Source organism: Zonotrichia leucophrys, chromosome 5, assembly GCF_028769735.1.
Source record: "Zonotrichia leucophrys gambelii isolate GWCS_2022_RI chromosome 5, RI_Zleu_2.0, whole genome shotgun sequence".
Lineage (NCBI taxonomy): Eukaryota > Metazoa > Chordata > Aves > Passeriformes > Passerellidae > Zonotrichia > Zonotrichia leucophrys.
The window spans coordinates 60,132,235-60,148,168 of NC_088175.1; the positions used below are offsets into that span (position 1 = coordinate 60,132,235).

General features: G+C 46.8%; 1 protein-coding gene across 4 annotated transcripts in view; it reads right to left on the reverse strand.

The window, feature by feature from the left end:
* Positions 1–15,934, reverse strand: part of FERMT2 (FERM domain containing kindlin 2) — a 56,561-nt gene that overhangs the window by 20,857 nt on the left and 19,770 nt on the right. For all 4 annotated transcript variants that reach the window (XM_064715980.1, XM_064715977.1, XM_064715979.1 and 1 more), the window contains exon 2: positions 12,142–12,375. In XM_064715980.1, the coding sequence (XP_064572050.1) occupies positions 12,142–12,375 (234 nt within the window). The remainder of the gene's footprint in view (positions 1–12,141; positions 12,376–15,934) is intronic.

Here is a 15,934-nt window from a genome sequence, read left to right on the forward strand (position 1 = left end):
TACCCACTTTTTAAAGAGATTTTGGCCAAAGTGATTCCTTTTCACAGCAAACCTCTCCCATTTTCCTGCCTGGGATCCCTGGAAGTGCCCAAGGCCAGGTTGGATGGGGTTTGGAGCGATGTGGGATTTTGGGATGGTGAGAGGTGTCCCTGCCATGGCAGGGGTGGGATGGGATGGGATTTAAGGTCCTTTCCAATCCAAACCATCCTGGGATTCTCTGATGGGGATTCTGGACAGGCCTGAGCCTGGAGGGGGCTCTGGAGTCTCCTGTGCAGCTGTCTGTCCATGCTGAAGCTCCTGTGCTGTTTCCTGCTCTGTTTTTCGCATCTATCACCCCAAAATGCTCAGCTGCAGAGCTTTCCCTTTGGAATGGATTATAAATTAACACAGGATTATAATTAACACTGGAATTTGGTCCCCAGCACGTGACCTGAGCAGGACACAGCCCCACAGTGCCCACCCTGACCAGCATCATCCCTGGGAAATGCCACACTGGGAACCTCCTCCATCCAGGTGATTTTCAGCAGGGATCCCACAAAACCTGGCATTCCTGAATCCAGAGGCTGCACACTTCTGGATTTAACTGGTTTTTTCTACTGTAGGTGTCCCATTCCATTATCTTGCTTCAATTTTTTATTTTAATTTATATTCTTGTAGTTACTTACACATTTTATATATATATATATACACACACATATATATATACACACACATATATATATATACATATTTATTTTAAGCTTTATTTTTATTTATATATTTCTATTTATTTATTTCAATCATATCATTGAATCCCAGAATGGTCTGGGTTGGATGGAACATTAAAGTCCACCTTGTTCCACCCCCTGCCATGGGCAGGGACAACTTCCAATATCCCAGTTTGCTCCAAGTCTTGCCCAATCTGCCCTTGAACACTTCCAGGCTAAAAATATATAGATTTAGATATCTATATGGATTTTAAATCTGTAAAAAATATATATATTTTTATACATTTATATTTTATAGAGAAATTTTTGAGCTTATAATTTAGTCTTATTTCTGTATTTAGAGATATTTATTCCTATATTATTTATTTTTATTTAAATAAATAATTTAAATATAATATTGATATAAATATAAATATTATATATAATATATCTATGATATATATTATATATAGTATATATAGTATATAATATATATACTATATATAATATATATCATAGTATATATAGTATATAATGTATATATTATATAGTATATATTATATACTATATATAGTATATATAGTATATAATATATATAGTATATAATATATACTATATATACTATATATTATATATAATATATAATAATATATTATATAGCATTATATATTATATATAATATATATATTGTTGTATATAAAAGTTGTATATATAAAAATATATAAAAGTTGCATATATAAAAATGAATACCATAAAATATAACTATAAATATATTTATATTTATGTTTATATTTATATTTATAGTTATATTTATAGTATTCATTTTTATATATACAACTTTTATTTCCAGCATTAATTTAACCCTAATTTATTACCACACAAATCTCACTAAACCCCACCAGCCACCCCTCCAGTTTCCCTGCCCAACTTTTTGACCATTTCTAGCAACAAATACCCAGAGGCTGAGTGCAGGCAGCTCCATGCATTCCCATTTATCCCAGCCAGCTTACCTCATGGAGCAGGAATCTGCTGGGACAACCAGGGTCACATGCAGGGGACAAGAGGCAGCACAGCCTAAATGCAGGAGTTCCCCTGGTATTTTGGAGCAGGGTTGAGGCTCTGAGGTTTATTTATGGTGCATCAGCGACTCTCTCAGCTGGGAGCACTCAGGGAGGCCAGGAGGAGGCTCTGGGCCAGGCTGGGGTTCTGGAAGCAATCCTGGAATCATCCCAGGGCTTGACCATCTGATAGCAAAGAGACTTTTTATAGCCCCTCAGTCGTTCCTGATGCTCCCAGCGGGATAGCAAGGATCCAGGGCAAGTTTTGGGCAGCTGCTTGGAAGCAGCACATGGCTGCAGGGGGTGCAGCAGGCAGCACAGCCTGGGGATGCCAGCAGGGATCCCATGGATGAGCAGGGATCCCATGGATGAGCAGGGATCGTTCCTATGGATGAGCAGGGATCCCATGGATGAGCAGGGATCCCATGGATGAGCAGGGATCTTTCCTATGGATGAACAGGGATCCCATGGATGAGCAGGGATCCTATGGATGAGCAGGGATCCTATGGATGAACAGGGATCTTTCCTATGGATGAGCAGGGATCTTTCCTATGGATGGATGAGCAGGGATCTTTCCTATGGATGAGCAGGGATCTTTCCTATGGATGGATGAACAGGGATCCGATGGATGAGCAGGGATCTTTCCTATGGATGAGCAGGGATCTTTCCTATGGATGGATGAGCAGGGATCCTATGGATGGATGAGCAGGGATCCTATGGATGAGCAGGGATCCCATGGATGAACAGGGATCCCATGGATGAGCAGGGATCTTTCCTATGGATGAGCAGGGATCCTATGGATGAACAGGGATCCCAGGGATGAACAGGGATCCTATGGATGAGCAGGGATCCCATGGATGGATGAGCAGGGATCCTATGGATGAACAGGGATCCCATGGATGAGCAGGGATCCCATGGATGAGCAGGGATCCTATGGATGAACAGGGATCCTATGGATGAGCAGGGATCCTATGGATGAACAGGGATCTTTCCTATGGATGAGCAGGGATCCCATGGATGAGCAGGGATCCTTTGGATGAACAGGGATCCCATGGATGAGCAGGGATCCCATGGATGAACAGGGATCCCATGGATGAGCAGGGATCCCATGGATGAACAGGGATCTTTCCTATGGATGAACAGGGATCCCATGGATGAGCAGGGATCCTATGGATGAGCAGGGATCCCATGGATGAGCAGGGATCCCATGGATGAGCAGGGATCCCATGGATGGATGAGCAGGGATCCTATGGATGGATGAGCAGGGATCCCATGGATGAGCAGGGATCCTATGGATGAGCAGGGATCCCATGGATGAACAGGGATCCCATGGATGAGCAGGGATCTTTCCTATGGATGAGCAGGGATCCTATGGATGAACAGGGATCCCATGGATGAACAGGGATCCTATGGATGAGCAGGGATCTTTCCTATGGATGAGCAGGGATCTTTCCTATGGATGGATGAACAGGGATCCTATGGATGGATGAGCAGGGATCCTTTGGATGAACAGGGATCCCAGGGATGAGCAGGGATCCTATGGATGAGCAGCAAATTCCTCCCAAGTGCATCCATCCACAGCCTCCAGGACTTTACAAACCCACCAAGACAGGCAGGGAATGGCTTCAAACTGGAGGTTTAAAGGGATTTTGGGAAGGAATTCCTGGCTGTGAGGGTGGGCAGGCCCTGGCACAGGGTGCCCAGAGCAGCTGTGGCTGCCCCTGGATCCCTGGCAGTGCCCAAGGCCAGGCTGGACAGGGCTTGGAGCAGCCTGGGATAGTGGGAGGTGTCCCTGCCATGGCAGGGGTGGGCTTTGAGATCCCTTCCAACCCAAACCATTTTGGGATTCTATGGGAAGGAGACAGAAAGGTCTGAGCCTGGAAGGAAGAGTTTTGGAGCTCAAAATATGATCAGAAAGGTGCCTTTGAATCTCCAAGAGAAATTTTTCCAACTTTTGGATGAAGCCATTTTGCTGCCTGCAGCATCTTCTCTTCCACTTGCCTGCAAGATGCTCCTGTGCCTGCTGTGTGTGGCTGAAGGGAAATCCTTGGCCTTTTTTTCCAGTGTAATCCCTCATTCCTCACCCAGCCCCTGCACAGCTCACCCAGCCCAGCTGTTTTGAGACATTATGACAAACTCCAAAGCTGGGATTAAACCCTCTTCCTTCACAAAGCACCATCTGCATCCTGCAAACTGACTTTAAAAAGAAAATCTTCCTTACAGGGTGTAAAATTCCCAATTTATGCCCTTGTGCACTAAATCCACCAAGTAAATCTTGCAGCTGCTGCATCTTTACCCACCAAGGTGTGTTGTGATGGGGATCCCAAAAGGGTTTGGGTTGGAAGGGACCTTAAAGCTCATCTCATTCCACCCCATGTCACAGGCAGGGACACCTTCCACTATCCCAGACTGCTCCATGCCCTGGTCCTGGACACTTCCAGGGATCCAGGGGCTCCCATTCCCACCAGAAATCAGATTTATGGTTTTCTTACATCACCCACATCTAGAACATGACATCACTGACTGGAAGGGCTTAGTATGGATGGATGTCCCCAAAACCTGAAATGATGGGAAATCACACTACTTGCAGTATTCAGTTCTCATAAATACAGATAATAATCTGAGACACAAAGAAATTTCTGATGTAGAAAGAAAATTAATGTTGCAAAGAAGCTTCCGGCGTCCAATTTCCTTCCCCATTTCTGGCTCCCCTAAAGGCCAGAGGGCTCCTTCACCTCCTTAATTCCTGAACATAAAAACTCCATAAATTTACTTGTAGCACAGACAGCACTGAGGGGAAATCCTCTCTTTAATGCTGATCCAGCCACCCTCCTTCAGGAAATGTGTTTTGAAGTGGGATATCTCTGGGAAGTGGGATTGCTCTGCACTCCATCACTGCTCCCTCCAACCAGTGACTCATTAAAATTACAGCCTTTGTGCATCACTCTGACAAATCTTAGAAAAATGAGACCTCAAACCTCATTTTTTCTTCCATTTCAGACTTAAAACCAAAAATAAAGGTGTTTTTTCCCTTGAAATGAGTGAATTCTGTGGATGTTTTTTCACAGTGTAAGTTTACAGAACGAAGCCTCTGACTTATCTGCAACACAAATTCTCTTGAGATAAAGTTCTGCAAAACTAGAGGAACAAAAAAAAAAACCCAAAAAAGAAACTAAAAAAGGAACTTACATAACCTGAGGAGTGTCTGGAGATAAGGCTGTGGCTGTGTTGGGCACTGGGCAGTATCTGATGGAGCAGGTCCTCACCTCCCCTGCACAGTTTACTGGCTTTGTACATTCAGTACATTTTATTATGGGTTCTTCAGATGCCCAGGAACTTAAACATTTATCTGGGCAAAAGCCAAGCTCTCCACTCACTGCCTGGGGCCCTGCAGCTCTCTCAGGACATCCCACAAAGCCTCTGGAGATGCCCAAGCAGCGCTATGGGTGTGGAATCAGCTGGGGCTGACCCTGGCAGAGGTTTTGCTGGAGCCTTCCCAAATTGTGGGTGGAAAATCCAAGTGCCTGTTGACTTATGGATTTGCCAGGGGAGCAATGATGTGCAAAACCACCCAAAAATGGGGTCAGTGGGGTTTGGAGGGGTGTGAATGTTTGTGCCACTGGTTCCCAGAGCTGAAATCAAGCACCACCAGCCCAGAGAGACTCAGGAGGAGAAGGAAAAGGAGGAGGAGGAGGATGCAGGCAGTGCAGGAGCCAAGCATTACTGCAAGGCCAATAAAAAGAGCCATTGGAGAGGCAGAGTCAACAAACACTTGAATGGTTGGATGTTTTTTTCCATAAGTGGGACGAAATCCCCAGGCTCCCATTATCTGGATGCCTCCTGGAGCATGGGCAGCACTACAGCCTTGCCCCTGAAGTGGCTGAACTGCAGCTCCAGTCCAATTAAACTCCATTAATTGAATCCCCCAAACAAGAGAAAAACAATCCACTCACACCCTTCTCTCTGCTTCAGCCCATAAAGAGCAATCCAGCTAATTCCAAGGAAGGCTTGGCCAGCATGCCCCTAATGTCTTCAGGATGGAATTCTATTTAAAGGGTCTCAGTCAACAGCAGAGTAAGGATGAAAAAATTCACTGACTCACACGGTGACATAAAACCTGCTGCTCCTCCACACGCAGAACACCATGGGGTGGGGACAGGGGGGGAGAGAGGAAAGGATTTTTTTTTTGTCCATCTCAGACACTCTGTAATTAAATCTGGTTATTTCCCTGACCCCAGTTCCTGGGGCTGCTCTGACAGCTGAGCACGGGCAGGCAATAAAAGGGGAAAACGCCGCAGCTGGCAGCGAATGCTCGGGCTCTGCACTTGAAAAAGCTGAGGACGTTGCAGTTTGGCCAGCTCTGGAAATGGGAAGATTTCCTTCCACACCCATTCCCTGGACATATTTAGAAATAGCTGTGCCACTGCCAAAGCTCTGTGCTCGTGGCAGGGAAAGGCAGCAGATCCGTGCTCGGGGTTTCACCATGAACGTCATCCCTGAGCATCCTCCTGATGCTCCTGAGCACCCACAGCCTGCATCCCCACATCCCAGAGTCACTGAGGTTGGAAAAGACATCCAGGATCATCAAATCCAACCTGTGAATCATCCCCACCTTGTCACCCAGCCCAGAGCACTGAGTGACACATCCAGTCCTTCCCTGGACATCTCCAGGGATGGGGACTCCAGACCTCCCTGGGCAGCCCCTTCCAAGGCCTGACCACCCTTTCCATGAAGAAATTCCTCCTGAATGCTGCTGTTGCTCCCCAAATTCCCCCTGAGCTGCTCATGTGCATCTACCAGGACTCCATGATTTTAGGGAAAACGCTCCTTTATTTACCAGCAGGGTGTGAAGGAAGAAAAGAAAGTTTAGGAGGTTTGCAGTGGCCAGGGATGGTGGGATTCTGTCCTGTGCAGGGCCAGGATGAGGGACTTGATTGGATTGGACTTGATGATCCTTGTGGGTCCCTTCCAATCAGGATATTCTGTGATCCCACAAACTCCAAGCAGCTTTGCCTCCTGGAAAGCAACTGGGCAGGGATGGAGCTCCACATGGCTGTCACAGAGCCCTGGGAATGCTGCACTTCATCTACCAAAGGGTTTCAGTTTTGCAAAAAAACCCAAAAACAACAAAAAAATCCCCCAAAAAACAACAAACAGTGGCTTTTTATAGAAGTCTTTTTGGCAGCTGAGGGCGTGGAAATATTGCAAATACTTCAGGAGTCAGAGGACGTTCTGTTCTGGAGCAGGGAGCGTTTGGAGAGGGGAAAAAAAAAAAAGGTAAGGTCACATTTGGCACTGGGATGGTGTCACCTTCCCTGGGCTGGGCTGGGCTGGGCTGGCACCCTGCCACTCCCAAATGCCACTGCCACCTCGGCTCAGGTTGCATTTGGTGGCTGGAGGCTGAGGCAGGCAAGGCTGGCTGTCACCTTCCCACCGCTCGCTCAGGCTCGGGAACCTCCTTATTTTTGGGGTGATGGGAAGGAGCTCTCTCTGCACCCCCAGCTCCACCAGCTCCTCAGGATCACACCACCCTCATCCTGTGCAAGAAGGGAAGATGGAATGTGGGCATGGAAATGCCCCAGCTGGGCACAGGATGCTCCCCAGACTCAGTTTTCCAAAACAGGTGACTAATTCCCAGGGATTATGAGGCAGGAGCTGGGTGTGAGCTCCACCAGACTCTGGGGAAATAAAAGAGCCTGAAGGGAATTTCTCTGTCGTACACAGCCTCAGGGTGGGTAGGGAAGGATTGCTCATGAATTTTGGAGTGTTTTCTGCCAGAGCTTCCTCCTCCCAGCTCTGGCACTGAGTTGTTCTCTCTGTGCTCCCATGAAGACCAAACAGAATTTTTCCTGCTCCTCTTCTCAGGCTGGAGGGCAGCAGAGGTCCCAAATCTTCACAGCCAGGAGAAGAGGAGAAGGATGGGAGGTTTTCTGCTGTCACAGCATCTCCCCTCACCCTGCAGCTCCAACATAAGTCGTGTCCCCAGGAGAAGGAGCATTGCTGGGGCAGGAAACGCCGAGCCCTGGGAAAAACTCTCACTGTTTCATCTTGCTGTTTGCTTTTCCTGTCCCACAGAGCAGCAGCAGAGCCTGCCTGGAGTCCCTTGGAGCTCCTGGGATACATGGAAAAAAATGCAGGCAGAATGCTGGGAGGAAGCAGCTGTAAGGCATCCACTGGGCTGGAATGAAGTGAAGCCATCCCAGAATGGTTTGGGTTGGAAGGGACTTTAAAGATCATCCAGTTCCTTGCCATGGGCAAAGATATCTTCCACTACACCAGGATGCTCCAAGCCCTGTCCTTGGACCCTTGCAGGGATCCAGGAGCAGCCACAGCTGCTCTGGGCACCCTGTGCCTCACTGCCCTCACAGCTGAGAATTCCCTCCTGTTCACATTGGAAAAGAAGATTTTTCCATTTGTTGTTATGTTGGATGATGTGTGAGTATCTCCTACCTCCCCAAATCCCACCTTCAATGAGGATATTCCCACTCACACCAATAAAATGCTGAGTGCAGCTGATGCCTTAGGTTTAGCTTTTCTATTTTTCAGATTTTGTGCTGCTTTAGTGTGAGGGTCTGGGCTCCATATCAGGGGATGGCTCTGATGAGGGGCAGTTCTGAGCTCTGTGCACAGAGCAGGGAGACAAAACAATTCCTGCTCCAGCTGGGCACCAAGGACAAATGACCCAAATCTCAGCCCCAGAGCACAAACCCCGTGGGCTGGAGAGAGAAAAACAAGCAGGGTGGGACTGCCTGGGCTAAAGCTGGGATGGGACAATGAACTGCAAGGTGCAAATGGAGCAGAACTGATCCCAGGGACAGAGCCCGTGCCCGGCCGTGCATTTTGGGGCCATTTTGGTTGATCTTGGGTGCAGCCCTGGCTGGGCTCTGGTGCTGCCCAAGGTGGATCCATGGAGGAGATGCTTTGGATAAATCCCTGCTTTATTCTGGAGCTCCATCCAGCCTCTGCTCCAGGGCAGCCTTCTCAAGGCATCACAGCCCATCCAATCTGCAGTTGGACATTTGATGGGCAGTTTTCTGGGTGGAATTATCTCCCAGTGGGATGATGAGAGCAAGGATCACCCCATCCCAACCCCCTTGTCCCACTGCCAGCCAGGCAGGAAGCATAAATCCCTGCTGCTCAGTGAAAAAAAAAAAAAAAAAGAAAAAAAATTTGAAGTTTTACTTTCTCTTTCTCTGGTCTTTAATTGCAGATCAAAGCTGGCCCTTCAGGCTGGAGCTGCCTGCCAGCAGCTGCTCCTGGGCAGGGTTCCAGGCCACCCTTTGGATGAGGGCTGCCCATGCCATGCCCTGCCTGCTCCTCTCCTCGTGCCTGCCAGGGTCAATCCCTGCCTTCAGCCCTCCTGAGCGGCTGCTGTGGGAATCAAGGGGCTGCAATCCAGCACTGGGAGTGAGATTGGGGTTTTTTCCGGCTTCACATGACCTCCAGGAAAGTGAGGGATGTGTGAGTGGCTCCAGCATCTTCCCTGGGAGCCCTGGGGAGCTGCCCTTTGGAATAACCTCCCTCTGCACAAGAACAGAGACTTCTCTTTAAAAATCAACCCCACTCTGCAAGGTCACACCTCTGGGCAACAACTGAAAGGAAACAGAAGCAAAGGACAGCCTTAAATAATTCATCCATGTATGCTCCTGCTTGTGTAGTGAGGATTTTATAAATGCAACCAGCCAGAGGTCTGAGAACATCAGGAATTACTTCAATTATTCACTGGTGATGCTTTGTGCTGGACTTACTGAGGTGTGTAATTAAATGGTCCAGGGGCAATGACAGCAAACAGGGCAATGACAGCAAACAGGTACAGCCAAAATCTGAGCAACTCCCAGGCACAGCTCTGTCCTGAGCTCCCTGGAGCTCAGAAATCAAGGGATTTCAGAGACAAGGACTATGCTGGGATCACCTTCCCTTCCACCTTGAAAGGTCTGCTCAGTTCTCCTTGGAGAGACAATTAGCTTGATTAAGATGGAATATGAGAGCTCTGTGCAGGGATGTTGAGGAGGGCAGGGAAAGGTAATGAGGAAAAATGGGGCAGGAAAACACAAATGGGGAGGAGAAAAAGGAAAACCATAGAATCACAAAATCACAGAATAGTTTGGGTTGGAAAAAACCTTAAAGATCATCCCATTCCAGCCCCCTGCCGTGGGCAGGGACACCTTCCACTATCCCAGGGTGCTCCAAGCCCTGTCCAGCCTGGCTTTGGACACTTCCAGGGATCCAGGAGCAGCCACAGCTGCTCTGGGCACCCTCAGAGCCAAGATTTTGATCCTAATATGAAATATATATATATATATATATATATATATATATTTATAATATATGGGTTTTTACATTAATGTATAACATATATATATATAAAATATATACATATTAAGTATATAAATATGTATTAAGTATATTATATATATAAAATATATGTATTAAATAGATAAATTATAAGTATATAAATAAGTATATATTTATATTAATATATAAATATGTATTGCATATATAAATATACTTAATACATATAATATATTGGATATATATAACATATTATATATTATATATAATATATATGTTATATATATAACATAATATATATTATTTATATATATAAATAAAACACATTAGATATGACATCTATAAACAGTGGTATTTCAACATCTATAGGAGCAATTTAACACTTATATGTTAAATAAATATAAATATAAATATAAATATAAATATAAATATAAATATAAATATAAATATAAATATAAATGTATTTGTGCATCATCTGTATTTATACCTCTGTGGTTCTGGGGAGAGCATCCCAGCCCCTCCAACTCCAGCCCTTCTGCACCCCCACATCCCAACCCCTCTTCCCTCAGGCTGATGCCAAGCTCATGTATCATCTTCCCAGTAGCTCTGCTGAACATCTGGCTCCCAGTAAACACAACTGGGAGGGCTAAACAACTTAATCACTGCAGCTTGTGTGTGTCCTCAGACAGCTCAGGCTGCTGAGAGGCACTCAAAGGAAAGTGAAATTTCCAGTAAAAGCCCTGCTTTCCCCACAATCAGGAACTTCATGTCACCACTTGGGATGCTGCAGAAGGGAAGTCAGCACCGCCCTGGATGGATGTGTCCCTGCTGCCTCCTCACAGCCCCAACCTCTGCTATCCCAGAGGCTCCCAAACCTTTAAATATCAGGATTATTCTGCTGGTTTGGTCTTAAATCCACCAAAAGCTCTGAAGCTGGAAGAAAAAGCTGCTTGAGACCCACATAAAGTTCTGACAGCATCAGTGACAGATCTCCTGTCTCATGATAAACCATATCAGAATTTCCTGACGTGAGTCACTGCTGGAGAGATTCATCAGCGTCCAAGCCTGGGACCTCCCTGTCTAGCACGACATCCCAAATGCCCAAATGTGGGACATGGGGGTGGGGGAAGCAAAATCCACCCAGACACAATGCTGGCTAAGCCTTTTCTATTTTAAGGAGAAATTGCCCAATATTTATATTTAAAAAAAAAAAACCCAACAAAACAGGAAAGCAACAGCAAAGCTCTGTAACCAGCTAAAAATACCAACCAAACCACGGATGTGCTGGACACTGCACGTAGGGATGAGCTCCTCCTGCCTCCCCAAACAACTGGGTCAGCCAAGAGTAACCTCAGCTGCCTTCTGAGAGCAGGAACAGATTTGCTACAGCTGAGGATGGGTTGCAGGCCCTTTTGGGAGGGGAGAATTCCAGTATGGAGAGCTTCCTGGAGTCGCCATCTCCTCACTGGGTTTTTTGTTGGTGGGCAGGAAGAAACACTGGGTTTTGGGATGAGGAATTTGTGAAGATGGGTAAAAAAATGATACCTGGTAGGGAATGATCCCTTCTTTCTCATGGGCTTCTCCTCCACCAGGAAATGAGGGTGAAGGGGAGACAGCAAGACTCAGTTCCTTCCCTCCACCAGACACTTTTACAGTGGAGCATCACCACTTAATCTCTAATATGATTTTCCACTAGAAGACAACCCACAGGACTGGCAGATTTCCCATTTCAGGGTTTGCTTTTCATCCAGCACATAAATTTGCAGGGGTGAGGGGGAACCCATCACAACCAGTCTGAATATCAAGCAGGGCTGGTACCACCTCACCTATGACAAACCCGAGGACAGCTCTGCTGTGGAAGAGAATTCAGCACAAAAAATTGCATTTTTTAATCACTTTTTGGCTCAATTGGTCCCGTTATTGAAGTATTTACACACAAAAGAGTAGATCTGGAAGGGAAAAAGAGAGGACACCTGGGCTGTTTGATGTCCAAACCCAGAAAACACCAAAAATTTATCAAATTTACAGGACAAGCACCAGAGCAAAGGCAGGAGCCAAACCAACCAGAAAAATGCCCAAGAGGGGGGAGGTTTTTCAACACTTACTGAAGGTTTTGCAGATGTCAGAAACAGCCTTGAAGACCCTGTCAGAGAAGTTGACTTTGACCTTGACGTACTTCATGTTGGGCAGCTGCAGGCGCAGCAGTTTGTGCTGAGGGGTGAACTGGAGCTTGGCATCCGCCTGGATCCCGTATTTATCCAACGTCCAGTGAGTTTTAAGGAGCCAAGTTTTCTTCTTTTCCCACCACAGAGCGTGATCAGACCAGTCCTTCTTGACATCTGCAACAAAGAAGCCATTTTCCCCCCGGTTAAAAGCGGCACCAGAACGAGGACAAAAGGAGTTTTTAAAGTTTTTGGGGTTTTTTTTTCTCCTTTCCTGAGAAGGAACTATGGATCCAAAAAACTCCCAACAGCCCTTTCTGGATACAAGGAACTGCTTGTATTCAATAGTGTTTTGATGGGATATAAAAGCAGGGAGGAATCAAAGGATAAAATAAAGATGAGACTCAGCGTGTGTGTGGATCACCAGCCTGGCTGTGATCCCACCAGGAACACGAAGCCAAGGGGTCATGAGTGACCCAACACTTCTCCCAGCAGGGATTTTGCACAGTTTTTGGGGTTAACTACCAATTCTTGGGGTTTTCCCTATCCCAAGGTGAGCCCAACCACCTTGGCACACATGGAAAACAGAAGCAGGAGGAGTTCTGCAAGGAGGATTCAACAGGACCTTCAGTTTCTACAAAAAACCCTAAAAATTCCCTACTGAAACAAAAAATTGCCTCACAAATGACCAAGGAAACTCAACAGCCACATCTCCTTCCAGCAGGGATGTAACCATGGGATCCCTGGAGGTCACCTTCAGGTTGGGAAGCATTTGGGGAACCAAAGAATGGTGATAACACCAAAAGATAAATCCTGTGCAGTATTTTCCCTAACACCTGGGATATTTTTCACTAGCCCTGCCATTCCTGCAGAGCATTTTCCACTCTGACAACCAATAATAGTGCCATGTCCTTCCACCACACAGAAAAGAGAATGGAATTATATGCAATTTGACAATATATTTAGTAATAGAATACATCAGTTTTCAGCTCCAGATCTCCCTGTGATCCTGGATTTCCACCATGAAACACCAGTTTAACCCAAATTAAAACCACCAGCTGACATTTATTCCAAGAGCTCCTGTCTCCATCCATCAGCACCACAGGGCACCAGCCAGAAAGGCAGCAATTCCAGAGGATTGGAGGATTTCCAGGATTAGGTGAAATTCCAGCAGACACAGTGCCAAAGGGACTGAAGGAACACAATCCAGCACCAGCACCATGCTGGGGTTCCTGGTGTCCTGTACAGGAGCTGGGCTGGATGATCCTCGTGGTTCCTCCCAGCCCAGGATATTCCATGATCCTGTGAGAGTGAAGGTTGTCCCCACGAGCCACATCTGAATTAAGCTGAGATGAGAACAAGGTGACAAATGAACTTTTGTCTGTCCCTATCTCAAACCAGGATCTGGAGCTTGGGATTACTGAGAAAACCCAGCAGGAGCTGGATTTTCCCTCTGAACTCCCGGCTTGATGGCACAATCAGCTCTGCAGAAAGTGGAAACATTCAGCTGGGCTTTTCAACAGCTTTGTACAATCAAATTAAACAAAACCAAATATAGAAAAGCATGCAAACTTGCACAAGCCTTGTCTACCCAGAAAAAAATCCAAGAAATCATTACAATGGACTCTGGTAATGGAGTCCAACTTCTGCCCTACTGAAAGCTGAACGAGTTGGCACCAAAAATCAGGGGGAGGCGAAAACCAAAGGCATTTGGAATCAGTAACATTTATGCCTAACAGAAGGGGATTTGGGTTTACACTGCTGATTAACCATTCAGGCCACGGCACAAAAACAACACTCTGGGCCTGAGAGTAATTAACACTTTCAATTAACAGTGAGATGTCGGTTCCAGCAGGAAGGGGAAGGTCAGTGCCTGTCCCAGGGGGTAGTTAGATATAAAAGAGGCTGGCAAATGTTTAGCAGCTGCTTTGTGGAGCTGAGTTTTACACACTGACCAGAGCCTTGGATGCTTTGCAAGGGATCCAGGACTGCTTGGAGCAATCCCTGCAGGCCAGGGAATGGCAGCAGCCTGGTTAAACCTGATCAAAGGTTTATAAACCTTCACCAGAATCTCAATTCATGAGTTACTGATTTGTTGGGGTTACAGCTGCACAGCAAGGCTGAATATTTCAGCTCTAGCTTTTCCATCTACTCCCATCAGGCACTGGCTACTTCATACTTATCTACCCATCATATTCACCAGTTTATTCATATTATCAACTATTATCAATTTATCATTAATTTATCTGAGCTCAGGTAAGTCTCCAAGCACTGCAAAGTCACCTTAGAGATCCCAGACCTGGAATGTAGAAATTTACTACAGGTTGCAGATCTCAGAGGTGTTTGAGGATCCAGCAGCTCCTCTGGGCTGCTGAATGTGATGGACACAGAGCTGCTGGAGGGAGCCCCGAGCAGGATGAGCACAGGGATGGAGCAGTTCTGTGTGAGGAAAAGCTGGGATTGCTCAGCCTGGAGAAAAGCAGCTGTGAGTTGATCTAACTGTGGCCTTCCAGCGCCTGAGGAAGCCACAAGAAAGATGGAGAGAGATTATTTACAGGGGATGGAGGGACAGGACACAGGGAATGGCTTCCCACTGCCAGAGGGCAGGGATGGATGGGAGATTGGGAAGGAATTGTTCCCTGAGGCCCTGGCACAGGGTGCCCAGAGCAGCTGTGGCTGCCTCTGGATCCCTGGAAGTGTCCCAGGCCAGGCTGGACAGGGCTTGGAGCAGCCTGGGATGGTGGAAGGTGTCCCTGCACATGAGGGTGGAACTGGGTGGGCTCTGAGCTCTCACCCACACCAAACCCTTCCAGGATTCCATTAATGAGCTGCACACGTGCAAGGGTGACCAGAAGTCACTGCCACCCTCCCAGCCAAGGAGCCCCAGGTGAAGGCAGCAGGGATGGGGCAGCTGGAGCTGCCAGCACCAGCTGGAGCTGGGACTGAGCTCCAGGAGCCCAAGCCCAGCAGCAACACCCTCGCAAAGGGAAGCACAGCGCTTCCTTCCCGGCCTCCAAAATAAACCCCCACCTTCCCCTGCAGCCTGAACCCAAACCCCTGGAGCCTGGCAGGGCTGGCAAACCCAGCTGTGGTTTTTATTTTTTTCCCCTCCAGGCAGATCCTGGTGTTTCATTTGCCTCCCAGAGCTGTGCCAAGAGGCAGGAACGTGCACAAGGGACGTCCAGGATGTTTTGTACAGCAAAACCCACGGGGCTGCTCCCCTTGGAAAGCCATTCAGACAGTGCTGGGAGTGTGAGAGGCATCTTAAATCACACAAATGCCTGCAGAGACCTCTGTGAGGACAGAACAGCCAGAGGAGGAGTGAAGGGCTGCTCTGTGAAGTGTTTTAAACCTGAAACATCCTCAGCTTTCAATCCACGCAGTCACATCCCGCCAGCTTGTCCAGCAGGAATTACAACTGCAGATTTCAATTCCCACAGCCACCAATAAATCCCCCGAAATCTAGAATCCAAGCAGCAACAAGCCTGAATTGAGATGCACAGAGGATGTAGCAGCAATAAATCCGAACTGAGATGCACACAGGGTGTGCTTTAATTCTGAGCTGTCTGTCTCACACAGACCCTCAAACACAATCAGAATTCCAGCAGCAAGGCTGAATCTGAGTGAAGGGCAAAGAAAATCCAGGCAGCCCTTCCTGGCAGCCCATTTGTCCCATGTGGGAAATGGATTTGTAGAAAAAATTTAAAGTTTTTAATGTAGAACACTCACATAATAT